Here is a 17,642-nt window from a genome sequence, read left to right as displayed (position 1 = left end):
ATTTGTTTCATAATGGAGGGATAAGAAATGTGAGTTAAGATTATGTGTCTGGTTTAAAATACTTAGACTCCCTGGAAGTACAGGTTCAAATCCCAGTCAGGTAGACACAAACCATTTTTCTTTCAATGTAGATAAACTGAGTACTATGCACTTTGAAATGTGAGAATCTTTGGGATGAAATGTTTGCCCTGCATAGCCACTGATGATCATAAGAATAGGGGCACTCTTAGACAAATCTTTCTTCATTTCCAACAATGCTATACAGCATGTGTTACATTGGTTAGTTGCTCCTCCATCACCCAGGAGTGGCACTGTTGTATGTACATTATAGTTTATGATAGATTTGGTATCCTTTGGGGTGGTGGGAGCTATACCAATGTAAAATATTATTTATCTTGGGGGAACTACACAAGAACCATGAATAGAAAAAAAAAGCACTTGACACAAGCACATGACAATATATAGCCAGAAAACATGTCTATTTTGATTCCATTTTAAAAGGAAATGTACCTATTTAGTTCACTGTTACTGCTTACTGCAAGCAAAATATAATTGAATGTAAAACAGAACTGCCTTTAAATGAAGCAGTCACATAGAAAAAGAGTTATGTGCCTGTGAAGTACAGTTCAAGATTACTTTCCTTAAGATTTGTGTATTATTTGTATGTCCTTGTGCAAGGGATTTTAGATAGAAAGGCCCCCTTAAACCTGGGTGATCTTTGGTTTAGGGAGCGAAAGATTAGTTCCAGATGTGGTCATGCTCTTCTAGTCCTTCAAAAGTAACTACTGCACCATCTGTTTTGTAATGGACAATTTCAAAGGGTGCCAAGGGGATGTTAAATACATTGGCCAAATGACCAAAGATAGCTCTCACACACAAAAATTCTAGAGGTCATAGTGCCTTAGACATATTCATATTTTCACTTTTCAATCATTCTGCCACCATGGAAATGCAGAGAACAATTCTCTGTCCTTCCAAAATAAGGCTCTGAAAATGTGTTCCAGAATATATAGTAAATATATTGGGCCAAATTCAGATTGGAATTTGGTGGCGTGATTGGAAATCAATGGAAACATATCCTCTTACATCTGGTGCGAATCTTTCTTTGTATGTATTCAAAACAATTTTCTTTTCTTTTTTAGTGGAATATCGGAAGATTACAGATAAACTTGATTGAATTGGATGGCTGACCGTAACAAATGAAAGGGCTGACACACAAACTGAGCTTTTTTCAGCATGCAATATGAAGTTGTTGCAGATCATCAAAATGGGAGTTCTGTTTTTGATCTCAGTATGCATGAAATAAGGGGTGTGTGTCAGTCTTTCTAAATATGATATTATTCATCAATATCCAGGTTCATTATTGTCTGTCCTCATATAGCTAAGATACTAGCCACTAACCAAGGATGAATCAGAACTTCATTAACTGCTAATCTTTATTGCCTGTTGCTTATTTCAGACATAATACAAGAGTTAACAGATAAATTTGTATCTACTTATTGCCAATTTATGTGCCCCAAAATACAGATTCCATTACACAATTATCTATTGTTATTTTTACTATGTTTTGATTTAAATGATCTTCTCAGGCAAGGGACCATGTCTTTTCATTTACCTATAAAATGCTATCCAAAGCTATGGCAAAAATAAACAATAATGGGTTTGAAATTAATATTAAATTTTTAGTGCTTTCACAATGCTAATGCAAAGTCAAACTTTTAGTTTCATTATGAAAGTTTTTGCCAAAGCTGGAAATTTTCATGGGCACCACGTCAAGAACGGAGCAGTATAATCCCATTTCAGATTAAAACAAACTTGGTTGATTCTGCAAGTGTGCTCTAGTATCAACATAACAGAATTGAAGATGACTGTGAAAGAGGAATGGGTCAAGTTCTATCCTCAGTTACATGAATGCAAATGTGGATTTCAGAGCAATGGCTCAAGATTTACACCAACAGTTGAGAGAATAATTTGGTTCAAAATGAATTGAAAGAAATGGGAAAACCACTAGATGCTTTGTGTCAGGAATATAAATTCCAGTGCCATAACTGTCAGTGTGGCTCTAAAGACTCACTTTTTCAGCAATGTCCACAGCAAGTGAGTCTTCAGCAAAAATAAATTAAGAGAAATAATAAAATCACTCCAGTTCATTCTTTCTTCTTCTTCTTCTCTCTCTCTCTTTTAGGCCTCAGTCCTGCAATGAGCTCTGCAGAAGCCAACTGCTGCTCTTGCATAGTCCCCGTTGACTTTAATGTGGTTCCTTCCCCTCTAGAGCTCACTGAAGGAGAAGGGCCTAAGACTGTATGCTATTTAGGGAACGGTCTATCTTCATTCTGTATTTTCACAGTTCCAAGTGCATCCCTGGCACTTTAAGAAATAATTTAATAATAACAAAAATAATAATAGCACAATTCCTTGCCGCTTTCTCTCCTTGGTATTACTAGAATTTAGTTTTTCATTGTTTGTGTCATTTCTTGGGTGTGTGTGTGTATGCGGGGGGGTTGGGGGGGGATCCTTCATGGATTGTTTTGCATCCATTATATTTTAAACATTAAAAAAGCCCTGGAAAGCAGAATAGAACATTTCCAGTCTAGAGGGCTTCAGTTAACTCTAAAAGTTCATAAAAGGATGCCGAAAGAAATATTATTGAAAAGGTAAAGTAAGCGTGTATGTGGGAGTATGTGTACAAACCTCTTTGTTAAAAGAGCAGTTTTCTGACTGAAGGCCATGATGTGTTAATAGATAACAAGAGTGAGTAAATAATCCCACTTTTTTCCTGTATCATATTTTATGGGCCAAATTGTGACTTTACCCTGAGTCACATAACAGAGGACAGCTGCCCACATCTGTCAGCAACAACGGCTTAAGATAGCAACTGCCAAGAGATGGGTCAATCAAGTGAAGGGCTGGATGAGCTTTTAGTGGGCGTTCAAATAAAGAAAATCCAAAGATTTTCCTTCCTGCAACCAGTTTCCCTTCATCCCAGGGTGAATCCGATTCCCAGCTCAACCCAAAATCCAGACACAAACCCTTCAGAGTTCACTGCTTTTATGGTCCTCCTGAATGATTAATTTGCTCCAGATGAACCCAACCACCCACATTTCCCTCATGGCTCAGTTCCCTGGATGGCAATCTCTATTTGAAGGGCATGCACCTGGGGGACCTATGTTATGTTCGGGGAGAATGTGCTAACCCCCTTGCCAGCTACTGACTGGGTTATATAAACCCTGTCAAAGTGACATATTTCATTTAAGATGCACAGATCCAAGAATACATAATCCAGAAAAAATAAAAGAAAATGATCAGGTTATTCACGGTTACAAATAGCCATGCAATTCATCTGGCACATGATGTCTTGAGCAGAGTTCAATTTGTAACAGTAGTTAATCATTCACTTGATTCACAAACGGAAGATAGCATTTATTTTTTTTTGAAAAAATTAACTCATTTGTTTCCTGACAGCAGTGGATTGAGACACAAAGGGGCATATTCTAATCTCAGTTATAGCCATGTAAATTCAGAGTAGAATTTGATTCAGAGCGCAACTAGTTTCCATAAATATATACAAACTCCAAAAAGTCAATCTGCTTAATGTTAACATCAGTTTGCCAAAACTTTTTCTGATTCAACAGAATTTTCCAATAAACTACCTCTCCTTCCTCAAGATGAGAAGGAAATCATGAAGAGCAGAAAGATTTGTTTTTCAATTCTCTAATGCTAAAAATATAAAGCCAATATTCCAGACTACCAAAGTCAATATTTCATACAAAACTCTTCAACTTTATGCAAACACCACAGTCTTTACTTAGCTCTGCCTCCCATTTCATTTTTGGCATTAAGAACTATTTAGTGCAGGAAACCACTGATTTTCAACTGACAGTAAATATAAATTCACATTTCATACAGATTAAGGTCAGAAGGGACTATTAGATCCTCTAGTTTGACCTCCTGCATGCCACAGGCCATTAAATTCCACCCAAATATGCCTATGTTGAGTCCAGTGACTGCAGTTAAACCAAAGCATTTGTCCCCAGGAGACTAAACTGCCGTGAACCACACAGAACAGAGACCGAGACTCCACCAAGGCCACTGTGATGCCAGGGAATTGATTAGGTGAGATATGCCCAGATAATCTTAGAAGGAAATCCATGTCCTATGCTGCAGAAGAAGGCAAAAAACAAACAAAAAAAACCAACCAAGGTCTGGACTGAGATATAATTCCTTTGTGACCCCCAAACTAGCAATCAGTTAAATCCTGAGCACATAAGCAAGACACATCAGCCAGGAACCTAACACAGAGGATTTTTTTACCACCTCAACCAGAGCACCAGTGCACCCCAACTGGTATCCCATGTCTAGCTGTGGCAGATCCCCGATTCTTCAGAGGAAGGTAAAAATAACCCCCAAATTGCAATTGTGCTTCAGGGAAAAATATTTCTTCCTGACTTCTTGCAAGTGACCAACTGAAGCATGAAATTAGATTATGATCATTATCATAATACAGAGCATGTTCTTCCCAAGGTCCTTAAAGGAAGGCTCTCAGATTTCAAGGCCAGATGAGATCATCACAACCATCCAGCCTGACCCTCCCACAAACAGGCTGAAGAAATTCTCCAAAAAACTGGATTAAAGGACATCTTTCAAAAAAATATCTAATCTTGTTTTAGAAACGCCAAGTGAAGGTGAATCCCCTCCCCTCCCTCCAGCTAAACTGTCCCAATGTTTAATTACCTACCAGGAAACTGTATCTTATTTCAAGATTCAGTTTATCCAGCTTCAACTTCCAGCCACTGGATCTTGTTTTGCCTTTGTCAGACAGGTTGAAAAGCCCCTCACTATTAAATATCTTTTCCATGTAGAAATACCTATGCACAGTGATCAAGCACCCTCTCAACCATCTCTTCGATAAACTGAATAAGTTGAGCTCATTTAGCTTCACATCATTAAGACTTGTTTTCTGACAACCAGATCAATTTTGTGACCCTCTTTTGAACTCTCTTCAATATTTCCACATCCTTCTGAAGAGCAGACACCAAAGTGGACACAGTAGTCTAGTAGTGGTCTTACCAATGCAGTGTACAGAGGCAAGATCACTGTACTACCTATGTGTGATATTTCCCTTTGTATACATCCAGGGATTTCATTAGCCCTTTTCCCACAGCATTGCAGAGAGCTCATATCTACAATGACCTTTTAAGTCCTTTTCTAAGTTACTGCTTTCAAGAAAGAGTCTCCAGTCCTTAGGTATAACCCGTGTTCTTTGTTCCCAAATGTATTACATTTGGCTGTATTAAAATGTATTTTGTTTGATTGTGACTATTTAACCAGGTAGTTCAAATCAGACTGTAACAATAACCCATCCTCCTCATTCTTTAAATTTGTGTCATTGCAAACTTTACCAACAAAGGTTTTATATCATTATCTAGAATTCTAGATGGTTGATAAAATATTAAATAGTAAGACCAAAAACAATCCCTGTGGCCCCAGTTAGAACCAGCCCCACCCACTGATATTCTCCCATTAAGAGCTACATTCTGAGATCTATTTGTAAATCAGTTTTTAATTCATCTCACATGTGCCCCATTAATTTCATATAATGCAAATTTGTAATCAAAATACCATGTGGTACTAGGTTAAACATCTTACAGAAATCCAAGTATACTATATCAAAATAGTTACCTTTATCAACCACACTTGTAAGCCTGTTTAAATAAAAAAAAAAAAGACAACAGGTTCATTTGACAAGACCTAACTTCCATGAAACCATGCTGACTAGCTTTGATTATATTTTTAGCTTCTAACTGTTTGTTGATAGAGTCCTGAATTAACTGTTCCATTATTTTACCCGGAAGTGACATCAAGTGAACATATCTGTAATTCCCTGGGTCATCCCTTTTACCCTTTCTAAACACTGGAACTAGGTTGGAACTTCAATCTTTTGGAATTGCCCCCGTTTTCCAAGATTTGTTAAAAATTAACATTTATGGTTCAGTGACTCTACAGCTAGTTTCCTTAAGACATTTGTATATAAATTACCCAGGCCTGTTGATTTGAAAATATTTAATTTTACCAGATGCTGCGTCAATCCTTTGTTACAGATGGTATATCTTCTGCTCCATCCACAACAGGTGAGATGAATAGATACCTCTGTTTCATTCCAAATACAGAACAGAAATAGCTGTTGAACATTTCTACCTTTTGAACATTACTGTTTATAATTTTACCATTTTCATCTAACAATGAACCTAGTATAGTGGTTTTTTTATTCCCAATATGTAAAAAATTGCCTTCTTATTGTCTTTCACCTTATTGGCTATTGATAGTTTATTGATTCCTTTGGCTTCCCTTTGCAGTTGCCTACTTTTTTATGCCTACTTTTTTTAACTTGTTACTTACATTCAATGCCATTTACTTTCTCATTTTTCCATCCTTTATAAGTTGATTTTTTTATGCTTTATCGCTTCTTCCATGTCTCCTTTTAATCAGAATGTATTTTTGCCCAGCATAGTGGTGGTGGGGAGAGGGATTTGTGTATAGCTGTGGAATTGAGGCTTTTTGGGCAACCCGTAAGAGATCCTTGAACACTTCCCACTTTAAATTAATGGTCCCAGACAATTATGACAATTGCTTCTTTGGAAAATTGGCCCTTTTGAAGTTTCAAATACACATATTACAGGTTGGTGAAATCATTAATCATGAAATAATTTAATGTCAAGTGATATCAAACAGACATAGTGAACTAAATGAATGCAAAATGTCTTAATGCATGAGAAAAACAGGTCCATTTAGCAAAGTTTCCGATTAAGCAAATTGATATTAAGAAACCTTGTCAGCATTGGATGCACTTGTGATTAGAGCCTGCCATTTCCAGCAAATTTTAAAAAAGCAGTATTTCGCTAATTTTCTTTCTTTAACACTTTGATTCATTAAGCAGTTTTCATTCTTTTACTTCAAACTGAAGTATAAATATTTAAACATATGAGCATATACCTTAACGGATATACCATAAATGTGCATCAGATTTTGTACTGCACAAGTAAATCTATATTACAGTATATGTCAAAATGGGATAAACAAGCAGCATAGCATCTGAATTATGTTAAAAATAATGGGAACTGGCATAACCAGGTCAAGGGGCAATCACATTAAATAACAGAGCATAGATACTGTAAGGGGTTGGGGCTAATATCCCTTTAGGTCCTTCACTCTCTTTCCCATCTTCTCACTTCCACTATATAGAGAGATAATTAGGGGAGTCAAATAGGTTGATAAAAGTTCCAGATAACCTCCAAATAACATATAAATATGGAATAAAGAGTGCTAGGTGTTAAAAGATACCACAGTGCCATAACTCCAGTTTTATAAATGCCACTTCTTTGTTGTTCCTTTAACAATGTATAGTAGGAAGATTTCAATAAAACATTTGAAGTTATAGCACAGACCTTTTGAATGCCTGGGCAAGACAGTGACTACAAGGTGAATTTTCACTGTGTTGAATGGAAGATTTAAGTGGTGTGATTCCCATTAACATTCACTAATTGAGTCTTCAGAAATTTCTAAACCTCTTGGAAGAGTTTGGGGTAAGTGTTTAGTGCAGTGGACAAGGATTTATCAATACATGCCCTACCAAAGTGAAAATATTCCTGTTGGTGTGCAACAGCAACTTTCACAGGGTGTTTCTTGGAAAATGTATTTATGACTTTGATTGTCATTCCTCATTGGCAGAGAATTTAACCTTTTCCTTTTGTAGCTCATAGGCCGATCTTACTAAGTACAGATATAGTTCTTTCTCATTCATAGAGTGCTTTGAGATTCTTGGATGGAAGTTGCTTTTATAAGTGCATTGTATTTGTTATTATATTATGTTGTAACAATCTGGCTAGGGTGGAGGTGTACTACTGAGCTACCTGGATGGAATCATCACCTGTGTCATAAACCCTGTATCACCGAAGTATCAGAAATTCTCCTCTTGTTCAAGAGGTAGAGCCTTTGCATTTGGAGGAAGTTTTGACTACTATGCTGCTGCTGTGAAGATGCAAAACAGCATAGTGATAACTGTGCTGCCTAGCTAGACAGAGGTTTGTTACACTGTAGTTTCTCAAGCTGTGGTATGTGGAACATTTGTTGTTGGTCTTTGGAGCATTTACTTGTCACACAATACTGGATGCTCCTCCCTATTTCCATTTTCCCTATTGTGCTGAGTCAGCTAACACTATATTAAATGCTATCCTACTGTTACTTTTCCCCGTAAGCAACTGCTGTAGCTTTCAGGGGGGATGCTATGCGATTGGAAGTAGGAAGGCAGGTGACCCACAAGACAATCTCTGCATTAAAATGTGATGTGCACTATGAGACCATCTGCTGTTGCAATACCTTTTAACTGCATTTCCGTTTCATGTTAGAAACATGCACGTGTGGATGCCCTGCTTGCAAACTAGTGATTGACACACTGCCCGAAGAAGTGCTGGACGTTACAGAACAAATGCAAAGCCCCGCTCCCTGCCCTGAGGAGTTTACAGCCTAGTTAACTGGTAAAGACTGTCCGGGATTGCTCCCTTGCCACTGGTGAGAACAATACCTGCTCGCCCATATTTCAAACCAGCCTGCAGCAGGAAGTGCTAGAGACTAGATCAGAGGAGACCCTCAGGTCCCCTCCAGCTGACTTCCAGGCCACAGCTCTGGCTTTGGGGCATGATGAGCCGCGCCGCCAGAGCTCCCGGAGCAGGAGCTGCCCCGAAGTTGGGAGTCGAGGCTGGTGGCGCTTTGACTTCGGCTCCCGGCCTGCTCCAGAGACACAGGCCTGAGACTCACGTCCACACTGCCCCCGGGCCTGGCGTCGCGTCTCTCCAGCCCTGGGCTATTACCAAGTCGGGGCAGAGCGGCACCGTGCGGCCCGGGCTCAGCGCTGGGACTCTCCTGCTCCGTCCGCGCTTCTGGGCTGGCCAGCGCCGCGTTTGCCCGCTCTTGGTCGGACCCTTTTGTCTCCCCGGGCTGGGGCCCCGCTGTGGCAGGGCCGGGGCCCAGCCCGAGCGCGGAACCCAGACTCTGAGCCCAGCCCAGCCAGCCCAGCCAGCGGCCGAGTGGGCGGGCCGGGAGCTACTGCTGCTGCGGGCGGGGAGCTAGGGCCAGCCGGCTGGGCGCAGGCGCGGCTCCCCCCTCGGGAAGCGCTAAGCGGGCTCCGGAGAAGGGAGCCCACCCGCAAAGCCCCGTCAATGAGCTGCGAGGTGCGTAGCCCGGCCGCGGGTGTTTACACGGGAACGGGGCAGGGACAGCAGCCGGCTGTGGGCGGAGCGGCCCCGCTCGGGAGCTAGTCTGGGGTCAGCAGCCTGCTGCCCAGGAGCCGCCCGGGTGGCAACGTGCCGCTCAGCCCCGGCGGGGCTCGCTCCCCCTCCCCCGAGCAGTGACTAGCCGCTCAGGTGTCACCCCTCCGCTCCCCGGGGACGCCCCCTCACTCAGTGCCTGCCCTGTCTGGAGGCCTTCCCGCTTGTTGCTGGGCTCGGCCCTCGGGTGGGGCTACAGCTTGCGTGGGGTGAGGTGACCTCGGGGACCCTTGGTAACGGTGACGTGACCTCCCCCGAGGCTCCCCTCCGATGAAGACACTCACTCACCACTCAGTCTGTTGAGGATGTTGCTGGAGTCCCAGGAATATTGTCCGCCTCCCTAAAGGCCCCAAACTCAGCCTTAGCCTGACGGCCAGGCCTGAGGATTGATCATTTAAGGGCTTCTTGGGAGCCTGGGCTGCAAAATAAGTGAAATGAGCTCTCATGATTGTGGTTCCTAAAATGAGATCTGGCATTCACCTGAAAAAAGGAAACTAAAGTTGAGAACCACTGGCTTCCATTTGATTTTTAAAAAAATTATAACAATCCGCAGCATTTTTTTTTCTTGGAGGAAGCTAATGGGTTGGGGCCCACTTCCTGCACTATAAATACCCATTGAGGAGGAAGGAGATGAATGGTGTGTAATGTGAATGGCGATTTGTCTTTAAACAGGTTGTTGCGTTGTACTTTGCTAGGAGCGCTGAACTGGCAGGCGTTCGCTCTGAGATTATTTCTGTACCGCAACAAATAACATCACTACAGCTGTGGGAAGAAATTGTTAAAAGGCATCCAAGGTAGTTTTAGAGTATACTTCTGGTGCTATCAATTTTTTTAAACTGTTAATAGAGTTACAAATTAATATAGTTGAATTAAATATGTATGTCAATATTTCAGTATAATAAAAGTAGTAAAATCTGTTTTAAATTTTGCTGCTTGTGATCTTATTTGCTCATAAATATGTTCAAAAGAGTGAGTAATTCACTGATTTTTGCATTAAACTGGCTGGCATTAGTAGGAGCAGCTGAGCTTGCAACTGAAAGGCTATAATTAAATATTAGAGAAGGGTCTTGCCTCACGCAAAATCAAATCGGGTTTTATGGTAGCAGCAGCAACAGCAGATAATCAAATTGGAGTGTATTTTACCATACAGTCTATTATTGGATTAGATATCAAAAACTGCTGACATTGATCATTCTGTGGCCTGTAGTTTGCAAGTTTTAGTCTCCCTATGAAAAGCAAAACAAATTATGTTTTACAGTAGCAAATTATGCAAAGCTCTTGAAAATGTTTTAGTACCTACCCTGGCGTGGCTGGGTCTTGCCTTTCTGTCAGTAATCACCACTGGCTTCTAACCAGATCACTTACATATTGACAGTTTTACTTGCCCAGCTAGCATCTCTACTTGCTTCTGGGCAATCGCATTTTCCCCAGTCTGTGCTATACACTGTAAGTGCAAAGTAAAATTCTTTCATTATGATTGTCTTTATCTTTTTAAATAAAGCTTCACAATTATTTACTACTATACTCGTGTTATCCTCATGTCCACTGTATATAATTTATTTTGCTTGAAAATGTATGTAATGGCTTAATTTGTATCTTAAATCATTGTATTGGTTTGGTTTACCACTGGCCCTTGCCCATGAAAAGATAATCACTATGTCCAAGGGGATACAGCTGTTTGTTGTGATTTTTTTTAGAGAAAATAATACAAATGCAGTTGCATAATTCTTAGTCTTATTGACTTCAGCTGCCCTGGGCCATGCACCAGTTAATTGTTCACATTTAATTATAATAATTAATTTTATTTAAATGTATTTATGTTACTGCCAATCTTCCTCAGACTTGCTGCCATAGAGGATCAAGTGATCTTTGCTGTTTGCCAGCAATACGTGCTCCTTGGTGATCAGCTTCTGGTCCTACAATCAGGTGACGAGGTTGCTGTTATTCCTCCTATCAGCGGGGGCTAACTCCAGGCAAACATACTTGGGTATGTGTAGCTTCTTCCTGTAAATGGCCTGTGTGGGTTGATAGAGCATTGAAATATTGCTTGAATTCTCTCTCTAATTTTTCTCTTTGTTTAGGTCCAGTGATTTGTGGATGACTTTCCCCTTTTGCTGAAACTTTCTGAGAGGATGTAACATGCATCCCCTGCAGTAGCCTGCCATTATGCTGACACTGAGGTATAAGTTGATGCAGGAATACATTATTAATATATATGCAACAAATTGGAAAAAACTGCCAAAATACTTTGGGCTAGATTTACACAGGGACTTGGTGCGCCTAGACAAATCACTGGGATTCATAAAGCCTGAGGTAGGCACTCAGGCTTCTTGGACAATGAGTGGAGGGAGATTCCCCCTCTTAGCTGCCTTTCACAAAAGCCAGCATACTAGACAGAGAGTTGCATAAACTAGCCAATGGGAGATGCCAAGGAAAAGGATGTGTCCTCTCACTGAGTTCCCTGCCTCCTTCTGCTTGAGATTCTTAACTGTGAACCATCTCTCATAGTTAGGTACCAAAGGTGGTGGACCATCTCCTTCATAACTTTTGTCTCAGCAGTTAAGGTACACCTCTGGGATGTAGAAGAACCTGGTTCAAGTCCCCCTTCTGCCTGAGGGGGAGAAAGGTTGTCTCAGTGGATGAAATTCTGCTCATCTTTAGCAGTGTAAATTGGGATAACTCCACTGATTTATGCTGGTGCAACTGACATCAGAATCTATCTTACTGCTGTTAAATGAGCTCCTCCTTATACTTCCCAGATTAAGTGACCTCTCTTGTTCCTATTGATAGAGTAGTAGCCACCTCTACTTTCTACGAGCCCAGTTGAAAGAGTGCTTTTAAATTGCCTCTGGAGCTAATCAATCATTTGGACCAGTGCTCTAGTTTTTTTTATTGTAATAGGATTGATTTCCTTGCTTCTGCTAACTCTAGACAATTTATAATTGATATTCTTGCTATCGCTGGTCATATAGGGGGATATGCTAGCTAAAGGGTCTATGCAAGCTGATCCCACTGCAGACTGGGCCCTAAAATTGGTATATTAAAACAAACAGCACCCCCATACTTCCAGAAATTCCCAGCAAAAAGTGCAATTAGTGTTCTCTCAGCAAAGGGGCTAAAAACTGATTCGACATGGAGATTGACCTACCTTTTCATCTGTGCTGATGAAACCTACAGTTGAGGCACATTAGCGAGTGCCCTACATTTGCTGGATAAACTCAGGCATCAGGGCTGTTTAAAAAGCAGCTTGCAAATGGACAATGTAACTAGAAAAGTAACTTATTGAATCTTTGAATTCTGTAACTTTCTTTTTCCTTCCAGAGAAGCCACAAATGAAAGTGAAGATGAGCCCAAAGATTTCATCAAACTGAACTATGAAAAACTCTCTATAGATGAAGTGTCAGAGCTGGTGGTTTCTCCGTGCTGTGGGGCTGTGTCCCTATTCATAGGTGAGTTTAACACTCCTAAACTAAATCCCTGGATGTGTAAATACATCAGTAAGTAGAGCACAAGTCACATCATGAGTTCAACCTCATGCTCTCAAACAAACTACTTAAAAATGTGTGCAGGACAAACCGATAATATTTAGCAAGTTACGTATTAATCATTTAGAGCAAGATCCTGGCTAGCCCTCATGCAATAGGGAATGAGATGCTAAGGAGCCTCCTTGATGGTGTGGTCAGTTTAGAATTGCAGCCCCTATGTTTAGGGGAGCACAGGGACTGCTGTGGTGTTGCTCTCCTCTCAAGCAACTTACTCAAAGGGAGGTAGAGATTAGAGAGAACTATGGTTCTGCCCACTCCATTTGCTGACCATCAGGGCTGTCCCCCCACTACACGGCTGACATTAAATTCCACAGTGTAGCCCATACAGAACTTACCACTTCATAAAATAGTATTAAATAGTGCCTGAAGAACAGAAGAGATGAGACTTAATTCTAGCCTTGTAGTACATTTTCAGAACCCTTTGTGCTCAGAAGTGAGTACCCAGTGTGCACCTAAATTCCATTCCATTCATGGTGTATGAGCAATTGCAGTGACAACATGCACAACTTTCTCCACATATAGAGCCAGATCTGGGCTTGTGAAGAAGTTGCCATTTTGGGCATTGGTAACTCTAGGCATGTAAAATTGGTGGGTTAAATTCTGTCCTTTTAATATATTAAGGATTGCTAATATGCTAACAAAACCATCATTTCCAACTCATTGTAGTGAGCTGCTTGAATCGTTTCCACAATAAGAAATATGTAGTTCATACATTCTTAGAACATAAGCTCTTTGGGGCAGGGAGCATAATTTTTGTTCTTTAAAGTGCCTCGCACACTGGGGTCCTCATTCAGGACTGGGGCTTCCAGGTTATATCGCAGGAGAAGTAAATAATTTGTTTCTAATAATTCATTTATTTTTAGGTACTACAAGGAATAACTTTGAAGGGAAAAAAGTGATTCACTTAGAATATGAAGCATATGCACCAATGGCAGAAGCTGAAATGAAGAAAATCTGCAGAGATGTTAGACAAAAATGGCCTTCAGTCAAACATATAGCAGTGCACCACAGACTTGGGTATGTATGGCCAAGCTGTAGCTAACTAAATCTGAATTAAATGTCAATATGGGACTGGCTGTTTGTGCATGCATGCAGTGTAGCCAGGAACCTGCATAGTCCCTGCTGTGAAACTTGCCACCGAATCCATCCCTTGCTGCAAAATTGTGCTTTAGTGCCTGGTCATTTTAAAAAATCAGTTTGTCTCGGTGTTACCAAAAAGACCTTTAAAAGATGAACCAAGTACAAACCAGTGTGGTAATGGCTGCTTGAGGCTGCACGAAGCCTGAAACAAATCTGTTTTATTTTCAATGTATTTGAAGCTGCCATTGTGGTTCCCCCCCACCCTGGGGTTCCACAGAATCCAAGTCCTCCTTCACTGCAGGACTTAAGTCAAGTTAACCACACAGTATACAAGATCTAGACTATCAGTCTTAACCTGAAATATCTTTAAAATAGGAATGCCCAGTCATGTTGACTGGGAATTTATGGGTTTTTCCCAAGACTTGAAGATCACCCTTTTGTTGAGTTTAAAACGCAGATTATTTGGAAAGTAATGGCATATTATAGAATCTTGCTGGGTCAATCTGGTACAGGGATCTGCCAGTGAACATGATCTCTGTGCTTGTGCACCATCTCATTGAAATCAGTGAGTAGACGCAGGGTTTGGTGCTAGTGGAGCCTGTTTCAAGATCAGGGTCTAATTTGAGCATCTCACACGTGGCTGCCTCCCCACCTCTCACCAAAGATAACTTAGCAGTACTGAACAAGTGGTAATATGAGACTTCGCTTATTTTTTTACAAAATCAATTACAATAGATGGAAAAATACAATCTTCCTTTGAAACTAAAAATCTTTACAAATTCAGTTTGGATGCAGAACCCAGTTATTGGAAGGCCAAACTTGACTGTCAGGGATACGTATGCAGATTCCATGATTTTGCAGGTACACAGAGTATGGGGGGCTGGAGCTGGCCCTTACTGATTTTTGTTCATTTACAAAACTCACTCTCTTGCAGGGGGTCTCACAATCATTTTTGTAAGTTTGCCAAGTTCTGCTCTACGCTGTATTGTCTAAAACAGTTTTCCTATCTGATTCTGTAACCCTGTTTAAAAAAGAAAAAATGAGGGAATATGTTTTTAAAAAGATGAATTTGAAATCTGTTGCTACTAAGTTTTGGGGGTTTCTTTTTTTTCTGAGTATAAGGTGTTTGGGGACTAGGATGCTCATTTATCGTGTTGTGTACCATGCCTTAGGAGAGTGGGGGCCAGACATTGTTGAGGACTTAAGTAACAATTACAGTGCATTAGCATCTAAAGTCCAGTGTCCTATTTGTGTCTCTTCCTAGTTTAGTTCCAGTAACAGAAGCAAGTGTGATTGTAGCAGTGTCCTCGCCACACCGAGTAGAATCTCTTGAGGCTGTGCAATACTGCATCAACACGTTGAAAGCAACAGTTCCAATATGGAAAAAGGTGAATTTAAGCATTGTAGCTTACAAAAAGTGTACGCTGGTCTTTATATTCCTCTCTGTCCTTGGGGTCTGATAATTAGACTTGAATAAGTGGTCTACTTCCGTGAATTGTATTGGAGAGGGATGTAATGGATTGTGAAAAAGAAGGATCTGTGTTTTGAGTTTTGTTCAGTTGCTCCTGTGGGAAAGGACTGGTGCTAGGTACTAGATGATCTGTCCTGAGGACTTGGCCCTTGAGCATTGGCTTCCAGCATTTTGGATGTCAATGTCATTTTTTAGCATGTCAGTTTCATGAACATGTGAAAATCCTCCTTTCTAAAGTGAAGGTACAGTAGTTTAATATGGAGTCATGTAGAAGGCAATTGCATGACAATGTGACCATCACAAGCACTGTGTTTGTTACAGTTCATACTTTCCTTCATGAGCTCTGTGTAGAGGGACCTGCACAGAGCCTTACTAATCTCAGTGGAGATCTGCATAGGCTTAGAGGTGTGCTATGCATCTCCAGGTCGTATCCCCTTTTCTGTGTCTGCCAAACACTGTGCAAACTGATGGTACTGTATAACTAATAGCAGATTAGCTGTTGAATTTTTGTGCACTCGTATTTATATGTAGCAGACTACTGAAGCACTTCCCTTTCTTTGTTTTTGTTTGCAGGAGATTTATGAAGAATATTATTCTTGGAAAGAAAACAAGGAATGCTTTTGGGCAAACATAGAAAATAACTCCATCTCCACAGTCACTTAAAACCAACCCCCTCACGCTTTAGTGCAATGTAGATCAGCTTTTAGTTGTAGATACTCTACAATAAATCTATCAAGTAAAAGCATGTGCATTATAAAAACTTGAATCTAAACAACTTATGTTGGTCTAATTAAGACAGAGTGACAGAGTAATTAGATTGTTTAAGTTCACAAATAACTTCCATCTTCTGTAAAGTCACCCAGCTGTGCTTTTTTTTTTAAATAGCTAGAGGTTTTGTTTTTTTTTTTAAATTTCCCCAAAAATACTTGGTTGAAAGGAGTCTAGTTTTATATACTATATGCTGCTTAAATACCTTTATTCTGGCAACTTGTGCGTTCACTGCCAACACTGGAGCCCACAACCCAACAATCAGGTTTGCGGTTTTTTTGGGTTTTTAATCTTAAAAATCCCTTTGGATAATTTTATGAGCGCAAAAGTCAACATACCATCTTTAAGATATTTTTGACACTAAGTAGATTAAACACTTTTTATATAAAAGAAAAATATAAATCATACCCAGTTATTAGTATTTTACTAATGGTTACTTCCTAGTTGCTGTTTGATAGAAATATTTTCACTGTACAGTTGATATTACAAGTCCATCACCTTAAAAAAATATACTGCTTTAGATCATACACACCAAATTTATATTAGCAATAAAACACAAACTCAATTAAACCATAATAGATGTAAAGAGGTGACTAGTTTTGAAGCAGCTTTTGCAGCTGTCTTGTTCTATGGTATGAATTAAAAAGCCAATCATATGTACAAATTAAAATAGCAACGTTACTCACATTCAAATATTATCAATTTGTACTGCAATAGTGCCACAAACTCTCAACTGAGATCAGAGCCCCATTGTGCTCAACCCTGTACAAACTTAATGATTGATAGTCCCTGCCGAAAAGAATTTATAATCTTAACAGAAAATGAGTGGAAAGGGAAAGAAGCACAGGGGTGAAGTGACTTGTCCAAGGTTACACAACAGGCCATTACACACCATTTGGATCCTACTTGTTTCACTATTTCCTCAGATGCACTGTCAATTGCACAAAGCAAAACCAGAAAAGACAAAATTGTCTCTGATCTTTCAGTCACCATAATATCTTTGATGTTCGTTTTAAATCAGAGTAAGTGAAAACAAAATCAAAACTTCAAAACAGAAGTCTGATTAAACTGGGTCCTTGCACTTTAGTGGTGTACTGCCTATTGATGGCAGTGGAGTTGGAAGAGGAGGAGCCACTCTTTGCATGTATGCATCTATTGTGGGTGTCTGACATGTCTTCTATATCACTTTGGCTGTTATATAAAGGTAGGGTAGAGTGATTTTTTTTTTTTTTTTTTTTAATGTTTGAGAGAAGAACTATGCTATTTGGATGTGGCGTTTGCTGTGGGAATTGTTCAGTGCCGTCAGACCTCTGAATAAACATCACTTCCAGAGAGATCAGTAGTTGTTGGGGTGTTTTTTTTAAAGTACAATTATTATACCCAGACAGTGTTTCAAATTCTTGACAGTGGTGGCTCCACGTGAATCTATTTACGGAAAGAGGTCCAATCCTGGGATCA

General features: G+C 40.0%; 2 protein-coding genes across 2 annotated transcripts; both read left to right on the top strand.

Moving 5' to 3' along the window:
• Positions 1-8,834: 8,834 nt before the first annotated feature.
• LOC137151254 (molybdopterin synthase sulfur carrier subunit-like) lies at positions 8,835-11,298 on the top strand. Its single transcript, XM_067545611.1, has 3 exons — positions 8,835-9,224; positions 9,993-10,114; positions 11,161-11,298. The coding sequence occupies exons 1-3, from the start codon at positions 9,213-9,215 to the stop codon at positions 11,285-11,287; spliced, it is 261 nt and encodes an 86-aa protein (XP_067401712.1). The 5' UTR covers positions 8,835-9,212; the 3' UTR covers positions 11,288-11,298.
• On the top strand, positions 11,267-17,520 carry LOC137151252 (molybdopterin synthase catalytic subunit). The gene is made up of 6 exons (XM_067545610.1): positions 11,267-11,307; positions 11,402-11,500; positions 12,642-12,769; positions 13,729-13,882; positions 15,210-15,333; positions 15,990-17,520. Exons 2-6 carry the CDS (start codon positions 11,487-11,489, stop codon positions 16,077-16,079), a joined length of 510 nt encoding a protein of 169 aa, XP_067401711.1. The 5' UTR covers positions 11,267-11,307; positions 11,402-11,486; the 3' UTR covers positions 16,080-17,520.
• The last annotated feature ends 122 nt before the right edge of the window (positions 17,521-17,642 follow it).

The sequence above is a fragment of the Emydura macquarii genome, unplaced genomic scaffold, assembly GCF_026122565.2.
Source record: "Emydura macquarii macquarii isolate MOO-44397 ecotype Brisbane River unplaced genomic scaffold, CSIRO-AGI_Emac_v2 contig_1045, whole genome shotgun sequence".
In the NCBI taxonomy this organism is placed as follows: domain Eukaryota; kingdom Metazoa; phylum Chordata; order Testudines; family Chelidae; genus Emydura; species Emydura macquarii.
The sequence above is the reverse complement of the archived record's forward strand: the minus strand, read 5'-3'. Positions and strand labels throughout refer to the sequence as shown.

Coding starts and splice junctions, on each gene's coding strand:
- LOC137151254 (XM_067545611.1), top strand. Junction 10,115..11,160: donor ATTGTTAAAAGGCATCCAAG/GTAGTTTTAGAG, acceptor AATCTTCCTCAG/ACTTGCTGCCATAGAGGATC.
- LOC137151252 (XM_067545610.1), top strand. Junction 12,770..13,728: donor GGCTGTGTCCCTATTCATAG/GTGAGTTTAACA, acceptor ATTTATTTTTAG/GTACTACAAGGAATAACTTT. Junction 15,334..15,989: donor CAGTTCCAATATGGAAAAAG/GTGAATTTAAGC, acceptor TTTTGTTTGCAG/GAGATTTATGAAGAATATTA.